General features: G+C 44.7%; 2 protein-coding genes across 5 annotated transcripts in view; one reads left to right on the top strand and one right to left on the bottom strand.

The window, feature by feature from the left end:
* Positions 1-334: 334 nt before the first annotated feature.
* Positions 335-6,085, bottom strand: ino80c (INO80 complex subunit C). 4 transcript variants are annotated; one of them, XM_029128159.3, is made up of 6 exons: positions 5,952-6,085; positions 1,815-1,990; positions 1,610-1,729; positions 1,417-1,528; positions 1,266-1,333; positions 335-1,190 (listed from the first exon to the last, which is right to left on the bottom strand). In XM_029128159.3, the coding sequence occupies exons 2-6, from the start codon at positions 1,983-1,985 to the stop codon at positions 1,059-1,061; spliced, it is 603 nt and encodes a 200-aa protein (XP_028983992.1). In that variant the 5' UTR covers positions 1,986-1,990; positions 5,952-6,085; the 3' UTR covers positions 335-1,058. The 4 variants fall into 4 exon arrangements, with proteins under 4 accessions (XP_028983992.1, XP_028983991.1, XP_028983993.1 ...); XM_029128158.3 differs by lacking the exon at positions 5,952-6,085 and adding an exon at positions 2,441-3,949; XM_029128160.3 differs by lacking the exon at positions 5,952-6,085 and adding an exon at positions 2,092-2,422.
* Positions 6,086-6,355: 270 nt separating this feature from the next.
* galnt1 (UDP-N-acetyl-alpha-D-galactosamine:polypeptide N-acetylgalactosaminyltransferase 1) overlaps positions 6,356-18,437 on the top strand; it is a 28,050-nt gene continuing 15,968 nt past the window's right edge. The window contains exons 1-2 of the mRNA XM_029128149.3: positions 6,356-6,496; positions 17,214-17,328. The gene's annotated coding sequence lies outside the window, so the exon portion shown is untranslated. The remainder of the gene's footprint in view (positions 6,497-17,213; positions 17,329-18,437) is intronic.

Here is an 18,437-nt window from a genome sequence, read left to right as displayed (position 1 = left end):
AAGTAAAACTACTACTGTACACGTATCTGTGTAAACACACCACTAAAATATCCAATAATGTGAACACATACGCTTGCACGTTCACACACACACAGACACACTCGGTTGGATCGTGTGCTTAGGTAGCAGAAAGCTGTGGCACTGTTCATTAATCACTGGGTTGAGATTGTGATGCCACAACAGGAAAGGAAATGCGGGTCTGCCTCTCACAGATGCGCTATACTGCCTTAATCAGCTTCATCAGAGGACAGAGCTGAGCGAAGCTACACTCAGCCTGCTCATGTCCCTGTATTTTAGGCTCTTTTTTTAAATTACATCACAACAAAAGAAGTAATTAATAATTAACAACCCTGTACTGTGACAATATTGGTGCCGTTAAAACATGATATAGAAATTATCCTGGATATGTATCCGGTATGGTTGTGAAACCAGTAACCAGCAGCCAGAGAACATCATGGAATAAATGCTGGTGTGCATTTAAACACTGCAGAAAGAATGCAGCATTGGCATTCTACACATTTGAAGTCCATCCTGCTTTGTCACAGACAACAAGGCCCAGACACGTTTGCGTAGCTCACATGCAGAAATAGCAGAAGGCACAAGGCTTCAGGCATTATTCCCAACAAGTGTGGTTACCAGTTGCTGTAAAAACTGACATCAAAACCAATTCTTACTTTTACAAGTAGACAGTATGTTTATACAATTGTGTTTACATAAAATCAATGCATAAAAACAAACATGAACAATAAATTCAAGTCAGCTTTACCAGGTATGTTAGAAAAAACAAGAGAAAAATGTCCTACAAGAATGTAGCTGTGATATTGTAAAAGAAAAATCCTATCAGAATAAACAATGACAAGTTGTTTTTTTAACTTAAACAGACAAACAAAGAAATATTGTCACACAGTAACAAATATGGTTACAGTGGTGCACAAATCAGCAAAGGTCAGCCTGAGACAGAAACAAAGTTTGTCCCAGTCTCCTGGCTGGTCTGACAGTCTCTCACTCCAACGTTAGTTTACTTCAGGTTTAATCCTCCTTCAAGTATCACTTGGGTGTCAGGGTACAATGCAAGTTGCCTTGCGAAGGGCCAGATAGCCTGTAACAACATCAGTCGGGAGGAGGCGGATGTAGGAGAACTCCTCAGAGGATGTGAAGCGCAGCTTTGTCTGAGGGTCTGTGTAGTTTGCCTGAGGAAAGACAAAAGGAGAGAGTCAAAAATAACTTGTTTATTGTATATTGAGGATTTTACAAACATGACTCACAGGGAGCCCGGAGATGTCAGAGTATTTCTTTGCTGGCTTCAAAGAGGGAGGTGCATCGATGCTAAAGTCTGTGAACACAGATCACAAATCAAACTAGCAATGAGAAAAACATATAGGATTGATTGATTGACCGATTTAAACACAAACTCACAGTTTGGATCACTTAGCTTCCAGGGTAACGTTCGCTCCAAAGCCAGGATCTGTTTGAGATTTTTCCAAGTCCTGTTTTTTTTACCGGCTGCTGCTCCTCCGATCCCAGAGTGCTGTAGATGATACATGAGACGAAGGACGTCAGGCGGATGAACAGAAACGAGGCTTAAACTGAGGTGTGCGTGGATCCTCACCATGAATGCGGGATCTTTAAACGGGGGAGGCTTTGCTGCGGATTCTGCAGGAGCATGTGGAGCACAGTCGAGCGATCCCACTGCCTTCACCTCTGCCACCGTCTCTACCGCTGTCATCTGCTGTAAACACAGAGCCTGCCTTTAGGCAAAAGCCTAGCGTAGGGTGTAGCGTCACAGCAGATTTTTGTGATTTACTACTACAGACCTGCGTCTGTGCTGCGGGAGTCGCCGTCGGTTGTTTCTTCTTCTTGCTGCTCCCGGGGACCTGCTGAGGGGCAGATACCGCCGGGCTCCCGGGGCGCTTCTTACCCCGCAGGGCGGCGGCGCTGGCGGCGGCCGCCTGGGCCTTCACGGTCAGAGGGATCTGAGAGGCCATATGCTCTGGTCCCGCAACAAGGGAGCAGTAAGAAACGGAATAAATGCTGAGTTATCACTCAGCACTTGGTACTAGCAGTGCCCCATTCGGTGTAAACATTACTTACTTCTACCGGAAATGAAAGTTTCTTCTTCTACGTTTTGAGTTGCACTGTAGGTTATACCGCCTCCTACTGTAGCGGAGTATAGAGCTTTTAGTTTATTTTTTGTTTTTGTGGGGGAAAACGTGTACTGTAATTTTGTCTAATGAATAAGGATCTTTTAAAAATAATTTAATGTGATTCTGGTTTACTGAAGGCTTTGTTTTTAATTATTACACATTGTCTGATATCATGTCTGCCATTTCCAACCGCATAATTGCTGGTCTGTGTCTTTACACATTATTAATTGTATTAACAACTATAGTTAGATCATATACAATATATAGTTTTGAAAATGAGGTGAATTAAGACTTGCATGTTCATTGCATTGTTTTGTTTTGTCCTCTCTGCTCCTTCCTATAGCGCGTTGCTGTCATCGTGTGGTTAACTAGGGTTGATGCAGCCAGACTCGCATTCATCTTGGATGTACTGTAAAAACACAGGATAAATACAGAAACTGCATCTGATAACTTTTTTGCAGTATGTCTAAAAAGGATGTCTGCTTCTAAATCAAACACAGTAGTAGAACTTGTATTGGTCCAAACCCCAGGAGTGTTTCTGCATGAAACTAATTGCTCACTACTGTGAAAAGGGAAGAGTTGCCCTTATAGCCATCGGTCTAGTTTAGTATACAATGGAAATATCCTCCTTCCAGTGTATCTGCATGTTTTTTCATTGTGTCGTGTGGTGCTATTTGCATTACATGACAATCCATACAATAACACCAATACAGTACAATATATGTGTTTCTAAAGCTATTATGTTCTCTTTCTTCCTGATTAAAATTGTTTCTGATAAACTACCGTTTATTAGCGTGTACCCATTTTTATGGTTGATGCCTAAAATAAAGCTACACGTGCTTGAGCAGTTTAAATTAAGGAGTGGTTTTCTAACCTAAAACTGTTTAAAGAAGAAAAAAGAAGAATTTATTGTATAGCATTTCACTCAAAAGGGTAAATATTAGGAAAAACAAATTTAAATTTCAATAGATCATCTCGATATGTTTCTGTCCCACTGCAACATTGATGATCCAACACAGCTCACATTTGGACCTATGCAATGTGTGGATGGGCTTTAAAGTCCTGTTTGGTCTGATGTGTGAAATAGTATAAATGTGATACCTGGATCTAAACAATAGTTCTTAAACAAGCTTAGCTGACAAGCATAACTCTGTAGGCTGAAGTGGCCTCCAGCAGTCTGCTTGTTGATTAGAGCGGGATGCCACGCTTTAGGTGGTACATGGTTATTCTCTAGTCGCTTAGTCACAGTGTTTGGCACAAACAGGGGAAAGTGCCTGTAGCACATCCATCAGTGTGTGCCAGCCCACCAGGGAGTGCCCTGTCAGCATCTACAAATCTCCACAACAAAGACGTGGAGCAGCCACCGCAAACACCCCCGTGAACTGAGGAAAGCTGTGTTATATGTGTGAAGGTGGATTTGGAGCACACACAGAGGAGCCTCGCTCCTACTTTGCTATCCTTGTCCCATTTTAGAGTGACTAGGGGACCACACTTGCTGGGGAAATGCTGATTTAGAGGTAGGCCTTTCCAAATGTCTCATTTATTTTTCAGTACAGGTGCACTGCTGCTGCCAGCTACATGAATAAAGTATATCTGGAGACTCTGTGTGAGCTCAATTGCAAACAGAAATGAATGATTTATAGAAGAAGTTGAACTGTAACTGTGGGTTACTAGATCCACACACTCCATTTGTTATCACGCAGACAGCAGGTTGGAGCAGCATGATGGAACCTGTGACTTCAAAGTAAAACATCTGCAACATCTGTATTCAGACTGTGCTAACACCTGGGTGTCACACACGTCGTCTGTTCAACTGTGGAAGCTGTTCTCTGTTGTATCCTCTAAACTGACATATTACATAAAAGCCAAAGACGAAGCCTTTTCCCCATGAAGTCTAGCTCTAATCTCACGTAGTGCTGCCTGGGGTGTCATTTGAAAACTAGATTACGTAGCTAGTTGGTGAGATTTTCTGCTCTAGTCGCTCGAGCCAAACATTTACACCACAGCCCGGAGCACAGCTTATTGATCTGTGACGGCGGGTCACTGACTGATGCTGGATGCGTGTCAGTGTTCAGAATGGGAATGGATAACCTCTCACATGAGTAAACTCATCCATGCATAGCGAGAGCCCCTCTAGTCTCACGACTGCAATATGTCAGTGGTCAATGTGATTTGAATCTTTCAGCTGTAGTAGTGGCAACATTTGAAAACAAAATGCATATTTTATCAGGAAAACAGTTATTAATAGAAAGATAAGCGAGTACGTCTTTTCAGATTAGCTTCACATCCCAGGTATTTAGTACGATGGTGATGAATTATGAATTGTTCGGTGCATTGCTTAGGGATGTGTGAGCACTATGTGCAGCTCCTTGCCTGCCTGCTTAGCTAAAAATATAAATTCTTCTTAAGCCTATACACCTGCAGTATAGAAGAACATATTAAGAGAAATATTACTGTATTAAATCAGAACCTCTTCAGATAAAGTGAAGTAGATTTGAATCAAATTAAAGTAGGCTTTGTCTTACAAACAAAAGATGGAACAAGAGCACGGCTGTGACCTTTTGCAGATGTATTATGACTAATACAAGCTTGTCAGAGGAGAATGCAAATAGGTTTTGTGTATCACATATTGAATCATTCACTGCACTGGATTTCACTTCCTGAATACATTCTGCATGACCTGACCCAAAGAGTGCAGCTGAATTGCTATTCCCATCTCATCAAGTCGAGGCAGAATGTTTTCTGTCTGTTCAGGTAGAACGTTGAGTCATAAAAATGAGACACAGCTCCTCGCTGACTTCATTATGCAACAGGAGTTTGGCAGCGAAGCCAACACAAACCAATTTGCATGTGTAACTGGGCGAAATTGAACCGACGCCGTATCTTGCGCATCACATATTGGCCACAGCCAATCTTTCACAGAATTACAACCGGCGACTGCATCGCCACTCACAAACAGAATTTACCATGCCTGTGAATGAGCAGTCAATACATTGGTGTCAAGTGAAAAAATTAATTCACTCTGCCCGGCGCTGGCACCGGACTGAGCTCTCCCAAGACCTCCTTTTATTCTGGTATTAAATCTAGATGAAAAGAAAGGTTACGCCCGCAGTCGAGACATCTAAACACCCCCTGATGGAACAGGTAATAGTGAGCAAAACTGCTGACACCTTATTTATAGCTTCTTCTAACTGAAAGTATCCCATTTGTCAAAAACTGAAGTCCTTTTCATTGTGAAGAAAACAGGGAGACAAATGCATTAGTATTTCCTCTGCTTTTCCCCCTGTGGTCCTGTCTTTACTCTCAGCATGTGGCAAGCCCTTAACTGCACCTAAGGTAATATTGGCCCTATGGTATGTTAGTGGCCCATAAAAAAGGGAAAAATATGACCTCCTGTCAGAGTGATCGGTCACCGCTTTCCCCAAGTCACGCCACACAGATGCATTTCACAGACTGTGTTACAAACTAACAGCCAGGAGGATGTGAACACACTCAGGCACACTATTTTAACATTAACATTACTGACGTCTTAAACCCAAACTATGACCTGATGACATGATGGGAGCACAGCAGCTTTGACTTAAACAGGCAGCTGGATGTTGGATCAGCATTTGAAAAGGAACCCGATCTTGCTTTTGCAGGGTGGGAACAGAACTGAGCTTTAACATAGAACATGTTTCAACATTTCAGTGTGAATAATTTGTCATCCTCAAGTTCTGCAGGAAAGCACACTTATGCTACTGTACTCTTTTATGATTCATAAAAACTATTAAATGATTGCATTTTTGGGGGTAGTACAAAATTTGCCGTATGGTTTGAGACGTTCCCCTGATTGACCTTTGACCCGGAGCTCTGCAGCCTGGCTACGCAACCAAAGTGATGTCCGAGCAGCGGCGTTTGCGACGTGCGATCGCGTAGAATGGGATGCGAGGAGCCGTGATATTTCTTCCGGGTTGGGGCAGCGCAGGGAGGGATGAGCAGTGATGCTGCCCGGGTTCGCTCTGCACAGCAGCAGACGAGCCCTCAGTCAGTCAGTCACACCGAGCCAGAGGCAGCACGTCTTCCCGAGCGAGAGAGAGCGCAGCGCCTGCTCCTTTCAAACGGATGCTAACGCCAGCTGACACCTGACAGCGCGTTTGTGGCCGCCTTCGTTGGGAGAATCACCCCGTCGTCGGCTTGTTTTTTTTTCTCTTTCCCGCGAGCTGGTTCGCCTCGACGCCTGGGAGAGGACCACACTCCCCTCACCGTTAGCCCGCTAAGCTAGCTAGCTCCGCTAACTTAGCAGCGGTCTCCGTGGCTAGCCTGCGGTCTCCTGCGGCACGGCGGCGGGTTGGGCTGAATCGTCACCCTCGGTGAGTGAACAATACGCACGGGCGCGCTCGTGTTATCGCCGTGTTCCGTCCCGCGTGACAAAACCGGGCCGGTCGTGTGGCCGGTAAAGCGGCGGCGGCAGACTGGCGCTGCTTGTTGACAGAAGCGAGCCGAGCGGCGGTGATGCGACTCGCCGTTATACGCGCGTGTCCGGCGGCGGACGGACGGTGGTGGAGGTCGGCGACCGGCGCGAGGCGAGCGGCGTGCACGTTGGAGGTACGGCTCGCGGAGACGTCTCTCGCCCGCCGCTGACTGACTCCCGGCCACTGTCGCTGCTCGTTGAATGGGCCAGGTTCTCACTGGGCACTGCCGCATTTCACTGCGGCGATAGGGACTTTTCACACGTCTATTCAAATGAAGGACGTCGCCTTAATTAGTAGCTGGACTGTGTGTGCGCCGAGGACTCGATAGGAACGAGTCCAGTGGCGCTCCGCGGCTCCAGGGGCTGTAGATCTCCCCCCAGGACGCGTTCTGCCACCACATCACATTCATCCCTGCATCAGCGTGTAGATGGGAGCTGAACCTCCGGCTGCTGCTGACACAGATGCCTCGTCCTGTAGCTCCCATACGCTGAGGGGCCAAATGTCAGGAATTAACTTATTTCCCCTGTTAGACTTTATATTTTGAGGACCCCCCACCCCTCCTCCTCCAAAGGTTCCACCAAGGTTAATCACATTTCATGTAATTCAATCACTATGTAAGTTTTGTGTTTGTGGAGCAGAGACGGCCGGAGCGAGTGAATGAGCGTGCATGAGCGAGCATGCATTAACAATGCTGTAATTATCTCCTGAGATAAGAAAATGGATTCACTATCAGCCCTGCAAGAGTCGGCAGATTAAGACGTAGGACTGACAGGAAGCCAATTAAACGAACGTGTCATGTTCCATCGAGGTCTAGACCGCGTGTGTGTGTGTGTGTGTGTGTGTGTGTGTGTGTGTGTGTGTGTGTGTGTGTGTGTGTGTGTGTGTGTGTGTACTGAGCTGCATTGCTGGAGGAAGGCTTCGTACCTGTAGCATCAGTGCTTTGGTGTCTGAGCACAAACCCCCTTTGAGGACTAACATCTGTGCTGTTCGGCTAAATCGTGCTAAATAAAAGCTGACGTAACCTTGTAGAGCCTGGTTGTAAATTAGCTTGTGATCTCTACGGGGCCTGTGACTTATAACCAGCGCCTTTTTTTTGTGTCGTCACATTAGTGTGTGTGACAGGAGCTAGCCACAAAGCTAGGCCCGTGTTAAGACATGACTTTGAGGCACGACTCTCCAGCGTTGAAAGGAAGTGAATCATGTTCCTCGTTTCAAGGCCGTGAAGTCGACATGATGCGTTTCCTGCCCTGTGTACAGTATGTTGACTCTGTGGCCCTGCAGATGTGCCAGTTTTTGTGCAGGCCTCTCTACGCATTCGCATTTTCAAAGCATCACCTGAGATTTTTCCCCACATTGGGGGCATTTTGGACTTTGCCAGACGGTCCTTTTAGTGCTGTGCGTTTGAATTACAAACTAATTAGGTTCTTCATAAAAAAGGTGAAGAACATAAGTCAGCACTGTCATAATGTCATAAACAAATGACTGTGTGTAGGTATTTTACAGTGGTTTTAGCTTGCATATAGATATAGATATAGGGGGTGTGGAAGGTTGTGTGTTACCAATGTGTAATGGCAATACACACATAATTCTGATAATATCAGAAGGTATTTAGTTTCTTTTCAAAGCACAGAATTAAAACTCAAGAGCTCGATTACAACAAGATGGTCAATCTGTGCCTTTGTCCAGGTCCGACCCAAGTGGACCGTTTCTCCCCAAGGTTTTCCTCCTCATGTGTATTTGAAAGCGGAAGATGCATGTGTAAGGTGTGCATATCTGATGTAAATCGTAAATCGTAAAGTCCATCCTTTTTGTTTGTTTGCGTGTGCATATTTATGAGTGTGTGTGTGTCATCAGGGTGGCTGTGGTGCATTTATTGCCTCGGGCTGGCCTGGAACAATAGCTCTATTCTGACCCATGTCTCCGGAGGGAGGCAGCAGCATTCGGCGTTCCCGGCACGCTGTGTGCCAGTAAGGCTTGCTTTGGGATTGGGTTTCCACAGCCACCTGGAGCTCAGAGCACAGGAATGCCATTGTTCCTCCGTCCAGACTATGGCCGGATCAGACGCACATTCAAATGCACATACTCATGCATGTACACAGTATGTAATAACTTCTGCCCTCCTCAAAAACGTTACGTAAGTAGACGGGGGAAACATCAGACCTCTCTGCTCCTGTTGAGACTTGACATTAACTGCAAAGCGACAGACTTGTCTGAGTGGCTTGTTAGTATTTTTAGCTGAAGAGCCCAGCGAACACATTGTAGTGCCACTCTTTTGTTCTGTTAAATTCATTTGATAATCTGCAGCCCACTGAGTGCATACATTAGGAAAATGATTGGTTTTAATCATCCATCAGGCAAAATTATTATTTTTTTTTTTGTATTTTTTCTGGTCAGACAAGAAGCGTAATTTGAGTAGGTTCACTTTAATAATTAAGAACTATGACAAATGTGTTTGAGGTTGTGTTACATAGTCTAGCTACATGGATTACATGGATAGATTTGAAAGTCATCTCTTCATAAGTGAATGATTAATCTTTACAGCGATGCATTCTCCTTTCAGTCATTTGTATTATATGTGATACACAAAAGAAATTCTACCTAAAATGGTTTTCATATTCAAAATGTAGGAAAAATTTGTCATCAATTCCAAAACTAAAAAATTTGCCAAATTGCTCAATGTTATCAATCAATTGTATCAATTGTATATCACATCTATTTGTTGTGGTCTTATTGTGCCTTTAGTTAAAGGAAATCAGCCTGTCCGGAGAACACACTTCGGATGTTGCTAGCTGGTTTAGCTAGATCAGATAGCAGGAAGCGTAAGCGGTTGATCTTCAGACAAAGTGAAAGAAACAGAAAACAGAAAGCGAGGAGGAAAAGATAGCCATCGGCAGCGTTTAGTTTTTTTCTTCCCTCTGCTTTCTCTAGTGTGTGTGTGTGTGTGTGTGTGTGTGTGTGTGTGTGTGTGTGTGTGTGTGTGTGTGTGTGTGTGTGTGTGTGTGTGTGTGTGTGTGTGTGTGTGTGTGTGTGTGTGTGTGTGTGTGTGTGTGTGTGTGTGTGTGTGTGTGTGTGTGTGTGTGTGTGTGTGTGTGTGTGTGTGTCCGTCCTCTGGCTTTCCAACGGGTCACATTAGGGATAGAGTTGCATAGAAGTGGGTCAGCCTGTGCCACTAGGGATTCTTGCCAGCTCCCTGCTCCCTCTTAGACTGGAACCACCTAAAGGCCAATACAAATGTACACGTCCTCTGTGTGAGCATGTGTGTTACCTGTATTTGTGTGTGCTAATAATCAGTTTAATGAGTTCCGTCCTTCATTGAGATATCCTTGTTTGGGTTAGTCCGTTAGTCTCGTCTGGGAATGCAGAGTGCAGCATGCTGAAGCTATGGTGCAGTGTGCTTAGACTGCATATAGGACTTCTCCAAATGATTCAGAGCCTGTAACACTCGGTGTGTCTCAGCTGGATGGACACAGGATTTCTGCTAGCTTAATGATAAGGAAATAGGATTTAACCCAGTATTCAGCAGAGTTTTATTTCATCTCCTGGCTGCACTCTCTTGTTTACTGCATTGGTTCTCCTCTGACAAGGAATTAATGGTCTGTTTGTGTTTTCCTGCCAAAGTCCCTCTGCACTGGTGCATTGGGATGACATCATGACCTAATAATTGGACAGTCATTTTTAAAAATGACTCTCATCCTACACAAATAAAAGTCACTGTCCTAAATGATGTGATGGAAAACTAGCATAGCCTTTTTTCTTCGTGGCAACAAAACATAAGAAAGTGCACGAACCTTTGGAGTTTTCTCTGATTGCATCTCTGATGTCTGTGATTGCTGACTGGAGAACATTCATTCATTCATTTTAAAGAAGCAAGTCTCTACCTGAAAGTGAGTCACAATCCAGTGAAATGTTTGCTAAATGTGTCTTCAGATCCGGTAGGGACTTAGGTTTTGGCATGTTATGTCGAGCCGCCATGGTAATCAGAGTGTTTACGGTTGTTTCTGCAGGCAGCACTTGAATGCAAAGTAAAAGCCAGCCACCAAACGGATGGAGAGTCCTGTTGATGGTTTGTATATAGGGCTAATGCTGTATTGCCTGTGACTGTTGCTTCAATTTGTGAGGGAAGTGGCTTTTTAACCATTGTATAGCTGGTCATCATCACACTGTAGAGTCTGTAGGGGTGGTTTTGGTTTATCTACAGGATGTCAATGCTAAACCTTATTTAAGTTTGTCTTGTCTTGCACGTGCTATTTTGCTCCTATCTTATCGTATATCTCGACTCTTCAGTGCAACTTTGTCTCTCGTTGTTCACTTAAAAGACCAGTTGTCTTTCACTTCCTGTAGTGCATGGTAGGGTTCGTTCTCCATGGTGTGGTTGACTTTATGAACACACCGTGTATGAGAGTATGAAGCTCTGAGAGTAACACACGGGTGCTGAAATAATATAGAAGTCAACCGTTCGCCCGGTAGCACTCACTAACTCATGACTGCATATGTTGTTCCCAGCATCTGTGTCAGTCTGGGATATTATCTACCCGGAAAGACATTGTTTCCATGGTGACAGTCTTGGACACAGTCATCCCTCAAGCCCGCCATAAGAGGAAGTGGAGGTTGTCTGCTGTTTGTGCTGACCTATAGAGGAACTCTTGTGTGGCGCACTTACAGACAGATGTCTGTCTTTACTTTAGCCTCGAGTGATTTCAACCTTTTGGATTATTTTCCACAGCTTGTGACTAGATGTTTGTACCTTCACCCAGCCTGTAGGCCTGGTTGTTTTGTCACGTTTAAATGCCACATAAAAATCCAGTTCTGTTTGTCTTGGCTTCTGGTTTTGTCTTGAAAAAGCATTATTTTGTGCAAGGGAAGGAGGAGAATTTGTGTATGGTGGTCCAGCTAGGTTACACTTTATTGATCTCTCTGGGGATATTTGACCTTTGCGTGGGACTCAGCCTCAGAGTTCAGGAGTGGTGGGCAGCCGCAGTGTGGAGCACATTAAATGATGATATCCAGTTCTGAAGCCAGCGCTTTCATCAGGGGCAGTGGGAGTAGTAGGACCTACTGTGTTCCTGCTCTGCTTCTCCTCCTTGTATTCTCTTCTCAACTTTGATCTGATCTGAATTTTTTAAAGTTAGCTTGAATTCGACCTACCAACATTTTTGTTTGCTACATTATCTATAAGTAAATATGCAGCTTTTATTTACTTTCCATGGTTTCTTCTAATTAGAAACAAGTGCAATGGTGTAAAATCTTTCCACAGAGACAACGTATTAGAAGTGTGACAACGCTGTCAAATGTGTGACTGCATTAAAAGCTTGTTTGGATCATTCATTCTGTATGAACATGACTTCAGGCAATTCATTTTAAATAAAGCTGTACGCGCCCATAACATACTGACCAAGAAAATAATTGAACTAAGGACGCCCCCCCCCCCCCCCCAGAGCTCTGTACTTTATCTCAGCTGTGTGTCAGAGTGAGTTATGTGCCCCAGGCTCACCCTTACCAAGGTACAGCACTCCCCTCTGGGCCTGTATACACACAAACATCCATCTCCCGCTTTTATCTGCTACCAGGCTGCTACTCTGTGTCTGCATGCTTGTGTGTTTGTTTGTCTGATGACTCTTGGAGAGGAGCTGTTCTGGCCTGGTCACACTCATGGCCATATCAACAGTTACTCCTGGCTGATGGACTGCAGAACAGTGAGTCTGTTTATTTGTGTGCGTGGTGGTTGCTTTGCATACTAAGCTGCCACAAATGGTGTTTCTATGAACCACTAATGTCAATTGCTCTGTGCTCATGAAGTCATGTGGCCTGGGTATAATCTGTAGATGGTTGGGATGTGGGTCAGTGTAGCACATCCAGCAGTGTGATATGGAACCCGCGCCTGCTGTTGGGGAACTTTGCATTGTTTTGCATCAAAACAATGCAAAGTGGGTAAGGAGCCAACTTGAGATTGAACTTTTGTAATGTGCGTGGTTTGTGCTCTAATGTGGACTTGTAGCCTTATCGGAACACTGTCTACAGAGACGTGGCGCGTGCTTTCTTATTAGGCCCATACTGAAAAGAGGAGGGCTAGATTAGTCATGCCCTGGGGCTTCTGGTGGATCTCACCGGCAGTCATTAGCACAAAGTTATTGCTGAATATTTGGAACTTAGGGTATGTGCTTATAGGCTTTTATTGTGTGTGTGTGTGCGTGTGTGTGCATGCGTGTTTGTGCGCGTGTGTGCGCGTGAACCATGTTTTTGCTATCAGGGTGAGGACATACGTCCGAAGGCTATTTTGATGGTCAAGATGTGACTTTAGGGCTGAAGCTAGAATTGAGTTTTGGTTCGGATTACAGCAAACATTAGACGTCTGCCTTTAGTTGTGATGGTTAGGGTAAGGGGCTGGGGAAGGCATTATGTCAATGCTGAGTCCCCACGTAGATGTGAAACACCACTGTGTGTGTGCGCGTGCGTGAAGGCTATTGACTTCACCATGGAGCGGCTTAAATGAAATATTGATACGGCTCGCTTGGTTAGGAAATGTGTGCATTCCCATGGATCTTTGCCCAGTGATTGATTGGGCCTTTTTCAGCAGCCAATAGCCTATCGAGCGGCTGTTTTTTGAGATATGGTCTCATAGATCAAACACTTGAACTGACCTACTAGTGTAAATCGCGGGACTAATGAGGACTGATTGCGTGACAGGTAGGATACATGATGCTGCTCACTGCCACTGACAGACAGCAGCTAAAATAGGACGTCTTTAGTTCCTGATAAGTGCACTTTAATGGCACTGTTTGAACAGGGAGATGAAAAATGTCTCCCTGCTCTTTGTTCGCTCTGCAGCATCTCCTTCTGATCCAGTCTTTGCCAGCAGGTGAAGCAGCAGATATTGTATAGACATAGAGTGACTCTGCATACTTATCCCGCCCATTGTATTATATGGCACCCCCAGATGACTGCGGCACATATGCCGTATCATGTCATCTTAACTCTTCACGCTTTTAGGTTTCACTTCCAACAACCCAATGATGGCCTCTCTTTTGCTTTTACTTTTGCTTTTTTTTTCAATTTGATGAACTGTTTTATTTTTTAATATGCATTTTTATCGTCTTTTGCATACTCTTCTTTTACTATGTGGGCAGTTAGGCTCAGGATCATGTGTCGTGGTCATTTCTGTTTATGCAGCTAACAGTTTCTGTCGTTAGAGAAGCATGTTAAATCCAAAGTACAGGAAGAGATACCATGCTGTGAGGAATTACTAGGAAGTCTGTCCTGGATTGGGAATGTTGCCGGGAGCGTTTGAGTGCACAGCTGGGACCGTGTATGCTCTGAAGCTTGAGCCTCGTAACATGGCTGCTGACCAGAGTTGGGCCGCCAGAGAGATATGGAAGCAGGAACAACATCAAAAGTCTCCAGATGTCACCTAGAAACACTGAGATAGATGGAAAACTTGTGAGCTAAATCTGTTCTGTGTAATCACTCAGGACACGGGGGGGGGGGGGTTAGTGAGCATGCGTGTGTATTGTCATCACTGTCGTTTCGGTTGCCAGTGGTCCAACAGCCTGCTGTTCGGTTTCCTGCGCTGTCTCCATTCTGTAAACAGGAAGCCCATTTCTCTCTTTCTCTGTGTCTCTCTCCTTTCATCTGTCTTTTTCTGTCTGTCTCTTGATCCCTCTTTCTTCCACTTCCTAGTCTACCTCTCCCCTAGAGGACGTGGAGTAATACTAGAAAGTGGCATGTGCTCGGCTCCCTCAGCACGTCCTTATTATGGAAAACAGGCTGTTTGTGAGCTGTTTGATTCAGCATAAGTGTGTCATAGCGCCGTGTCCAGGGAAGTTGGACCAACTGCTTCCTACCTATTTTCTCCTTGCTCTATTCCTGGCATTCCTGTTTTTCCTCTCTGGGCTTCCCCTGGAAAGCTGTCAGGATCGCTGAGCTACAGCTCCTGTAGCTCCTCCTAATACCGTTGTTGTCATCTTTTGTTGTGTTTCCTCTAGTCCGCGTCCAGCTTGGGCTTAGTTTTCGTGTCCCAATGAGGCGCAGCAGAGCTCTTCCTTTTCCCACACGACTACAGGCATCGAAGGTGTCTGACAGAGCTGGGAGGAGGTGGTGTTAGCGCACACTTGGCACATTGCTGTTTGTTGTTGCTAAGACCAAAGATGTCATCTTTGGACTCCCTCTGTTACAGCATAACGCCATAAACATAGCGACACCACACTTCCAGCAATCCTGGCGGGGAACCAGAAGCGTACACACATGCTGGTGGTGAGCGACCATGCGGCCTCAAAAAGGGACCTTTCTTCCTGTCTCACCCAGTTTCAGATGTCTCTTCTGTGTCGTTCTGTAGTCAGCTTTAGTGGCAAAGCAAACTGTTTGCTTGCATCGCATGGCCATTGTTGCTTGGTCAATATTTTCACACAGAGCTGGGGGATTTGTGAAGGAGTGATTTGATTGTCTGTTACTTTAAGCTCAGCCCACAGTTGCCCTGAACAAAGGCTGTTTCAGAGCTTTGCACCAAGCCTACGTTTTTAGGTGATTTGGTAGGAGTTCATGCGTGAGCTAATCTTCATCTCTGCATTTATTGGTCTGGTGAGGTCCATGGACTTCTGGATTTGCAACAGGGCGACCCAGACTGAATAGAAAGAATCTTCGATGGGAGGAGAGACAGACTTTGCAGATTAAAATCGGGGAGTGTTGGGCAGAGACAGAGATGGAGGCCCAAGACTTTTGGCTGCTTTACTGCATCCTCTGTGTTGGTTCTCAGCTGTTCACAGCTGGAGCAAAAGAAAAAGAAGGATGACGAATACTGTAAAATGAGATTTAGAGGTGCACAGAGCCAACTTTTTTTCCCACTAACAATACTGAGGCCTGAACTGCTCATACAGACGACTGCTACAGCACCAACGGCCCCTTTTTTTCAAGTTTAAATCACTATAGTGTTGCTTCACTGCAAGATAGAGATTTTGTAAGTATAATGAAATCATCCTGGGTTTATTAACTTGGGTGTTTTTAAACTTGATTTTTATATTTACTCTTGATGTCAACCCTAGACAAAATAGGCACATATACAGCAGCAGGTCGTGGGTTATGTGTATATACAGGTTTTTAAGAAGGTGATTAATGCTCACGTGTAGGAAAAAGCTGACACATGTTAGACGGTTGGAACCCAGTAAAATAAACTAATGTAAAGTCCCTCATTTATATTTAACGGTTATTAACAAAGCCATTAGGTTCAGTGTTGCTAAACTTTGCTCTGCGTCCAGCTGCATTTAAACATCTATCTTTCTTCCACTTTGTGGTTTCTCTTGTTGCGCTCTTCCTCAACATAGAACTTATGCATAGCACTGAAGCACGAGACGGACGGAAAAAGGAGGCGGCGAGGAGGCTCGCTGTGCAGACTGACAACGGTTGTTATTTGCACTGCAGTGTGTGGTTCTGTCTGTTTATTTTGTGATTGTCAGGGGATTCCAAGTATTTATCAAAGCTCTAGGTTGTCCTGCTTCCAGTTTGGGATTGCATTCAACCCAAACTCTGTAGAGGTGTGTTAGAAGAAAAGAGCAAGAATTGGACTCGGTTCATGTGTGCGAGAGACAAGGGAGGAGATAAAGAGGAAAAAATGCAAGGAGTTCAGGAATGATGACTCACCCAGGAGGAGACAGGCGGACACCTTTGGTGGCCAGGAGCCTTCAGCTACTGAGGCATACCTGCAGTGCAGCACAACCTCCTCACACTTTGCAGCGCAGGGGTGTGTGGGCTCGGAGGGGGAGATTTATGGTATGGCTCTTTTTGTAATGCAAACTATTAATACATACACAAGCTGGCACTGTGATGTCCTAGTGGACCAGAATGATGACTTGGCTTTAAAGTAGGCCAAGAACCAGATTGAAGGACACGCACACAAATTTATAAGCGCACACGTTCACTTTCAGATGCCCACACTGAGTCATATTCACTCTCCTCTTCATTCTCTGCGGATTTTTCAAAAATAGCAGATTAATCCAGTGAAATGAGCAGTTCTGAGAATCCGCCAGTTGTCCATCACTACGTCCCTCTACCCCTTCATCCCTCGGTCTTCTCCCTCTCTGAGTCATTATCCTGCTTCAGTGCTTGTAATGTCTTGGGTTCAGTTTGACCTTTGGTTGGGTGTGGAGAAGCAGGTTTGAATTATAATGCAATATGCACGCAGTTTAGTCAATGAGTGACACCTTTTGTAAATGTGCTTCTACTGACCGAGTGATGATGCATTTCCACCCACACAGGGAAGTGTTGGTTCAACTGGAACCCAGAGATGAGTGTTTTTATTCAGCCAGGAAGTCTGTTTGAGGCCGCTGAGTGACAGCTTCTCTCTCGTTTTCCTGTGGTCTCATTGCAATTTGTGTCTGTGGTGAGATCGGAATGTGCTTGGTCTCTTTTCCAGGCCGTTTGGGAAAAACCACAACCCCTCAACCATGCACTGTTACTGGAATGTTAAAGAGAATTATGAACAGCGAGACACGGATCATGCAGAGCGTTTCCGGACGTCAGCTTTAGAATCACACCCAAGTTTTAACATATTTGTGTAACTGCACATAATGCATGATGTTTCTTCATGTTCGAGGCAAAACGGTGTGTTTATTTTGTGTCTTGTTCCTAGAAGGAGCATGTTTAAGTGACGTGGGAAGGACGAGGTGGGATCTCTGACGCTCCGCCCCTCTCCTGGTGGAGCACCCTGCGCATCTGACCAGAGACCCCTGCAGTCACTCGGACAGGTATGTGTACGAATGACTGGAAAAGAGCTCATCCCTCTCAAGTTGAGCAGAGTAAAGGCTTGTGTTTATCTCCTTTATCTTAAAACGGTGCTATGTACAGTGAGAACGTTTGGTCGCAGGCATTTTTCCTCCAGTTCAAAAATGCTTCCTGTAGTTCATCTGAAGGAATGATCTCCTCCCTCCATCTCCAGATCATCTGATGATTTTACCACAGAAATCATCTGACGCTGTTGGGACACAAATTACCCATAGATGTCTTTGTGGGTGTTTCAGTCCATTTGTTCCATGATCAGTTGAAATAATTAGTGACAGCTGATCTGAGCTTCTTGACATTTTAAGCAACTTCCAGGCTAAGTAGAGCACAAAGACAACATCCTCTAGTTAGTTAATTATGGTGCATCATTCTCTCAGACAGTTAATAAAAAGATGGCCTAATACACTGGAATGGAAGCTAATATACTTGGGGCCTGGCTAACACTGGACTGTCGCTGTAGTTTTAGGATGATTAAGATGCCACTTATGGAAAGCTGTTTGTGACACTGCCTAGTGTCGCTGACATACTGCATTTTTTCCTCATCGTATCTAATCTGGGCCACCCAGTTTGGGCATTATCTCTGTTCTTATGTTGCTGCTTGTATGTGTCAACTCTTTGAGTTATTAAGATGGAACCTGCTTGTTTTACAGATTATCCAGTAGTTGCTGGGCCATGCTAATCAGGCACGGTTAGTTTTTACACATGCCGCTGTGGATCACTGTGGGTGGCATATTCATAAAGGAAGCTTTTGTTATAATATGATTTGTGATAGAATAACGCAACAGATTACCAACAGTATAACAATAGTAGGCCTGTCAGAACCACATGCGTTTAGTAGTGGTCACATTTCGTTATTGTGTGCTTCCCTGGATTCAAGTGTCCTGTAAGCGTTGCCAAATTTGGGTCAAGATCAAGTTTCAAGTCGGGGCATACTGAGTTTAAACAACTATGTATTCTACTTGGCAGCAATACTAGGAAGCTGGAAACAGTTTGTTTTCTTGTGCTACATGCTGAAATACCTTCACATCTCTACTGTCTTTCTGTTCTCCAAATCAAAAACAAGTTATAAACAAAA

Source organism: Betta splendens, chromosome 16 (assembly GCF_900634795.4).
Source record: "Betta splendens chromosome 16, fBetSpl5.4, whole genome shotgun sequence".
NCBI classification, from domain to species: Eukaryota; Metazoa; Chordata; class Actinopteri; order Anabantiformes; family Osphronemidae; genus Betta; species Betta splendens.
The sequence above is the reverse complement of the archived record's forward strand: the minus strand, read 5'-3'. Positions and strand labels throughout refer to the sequence as shown.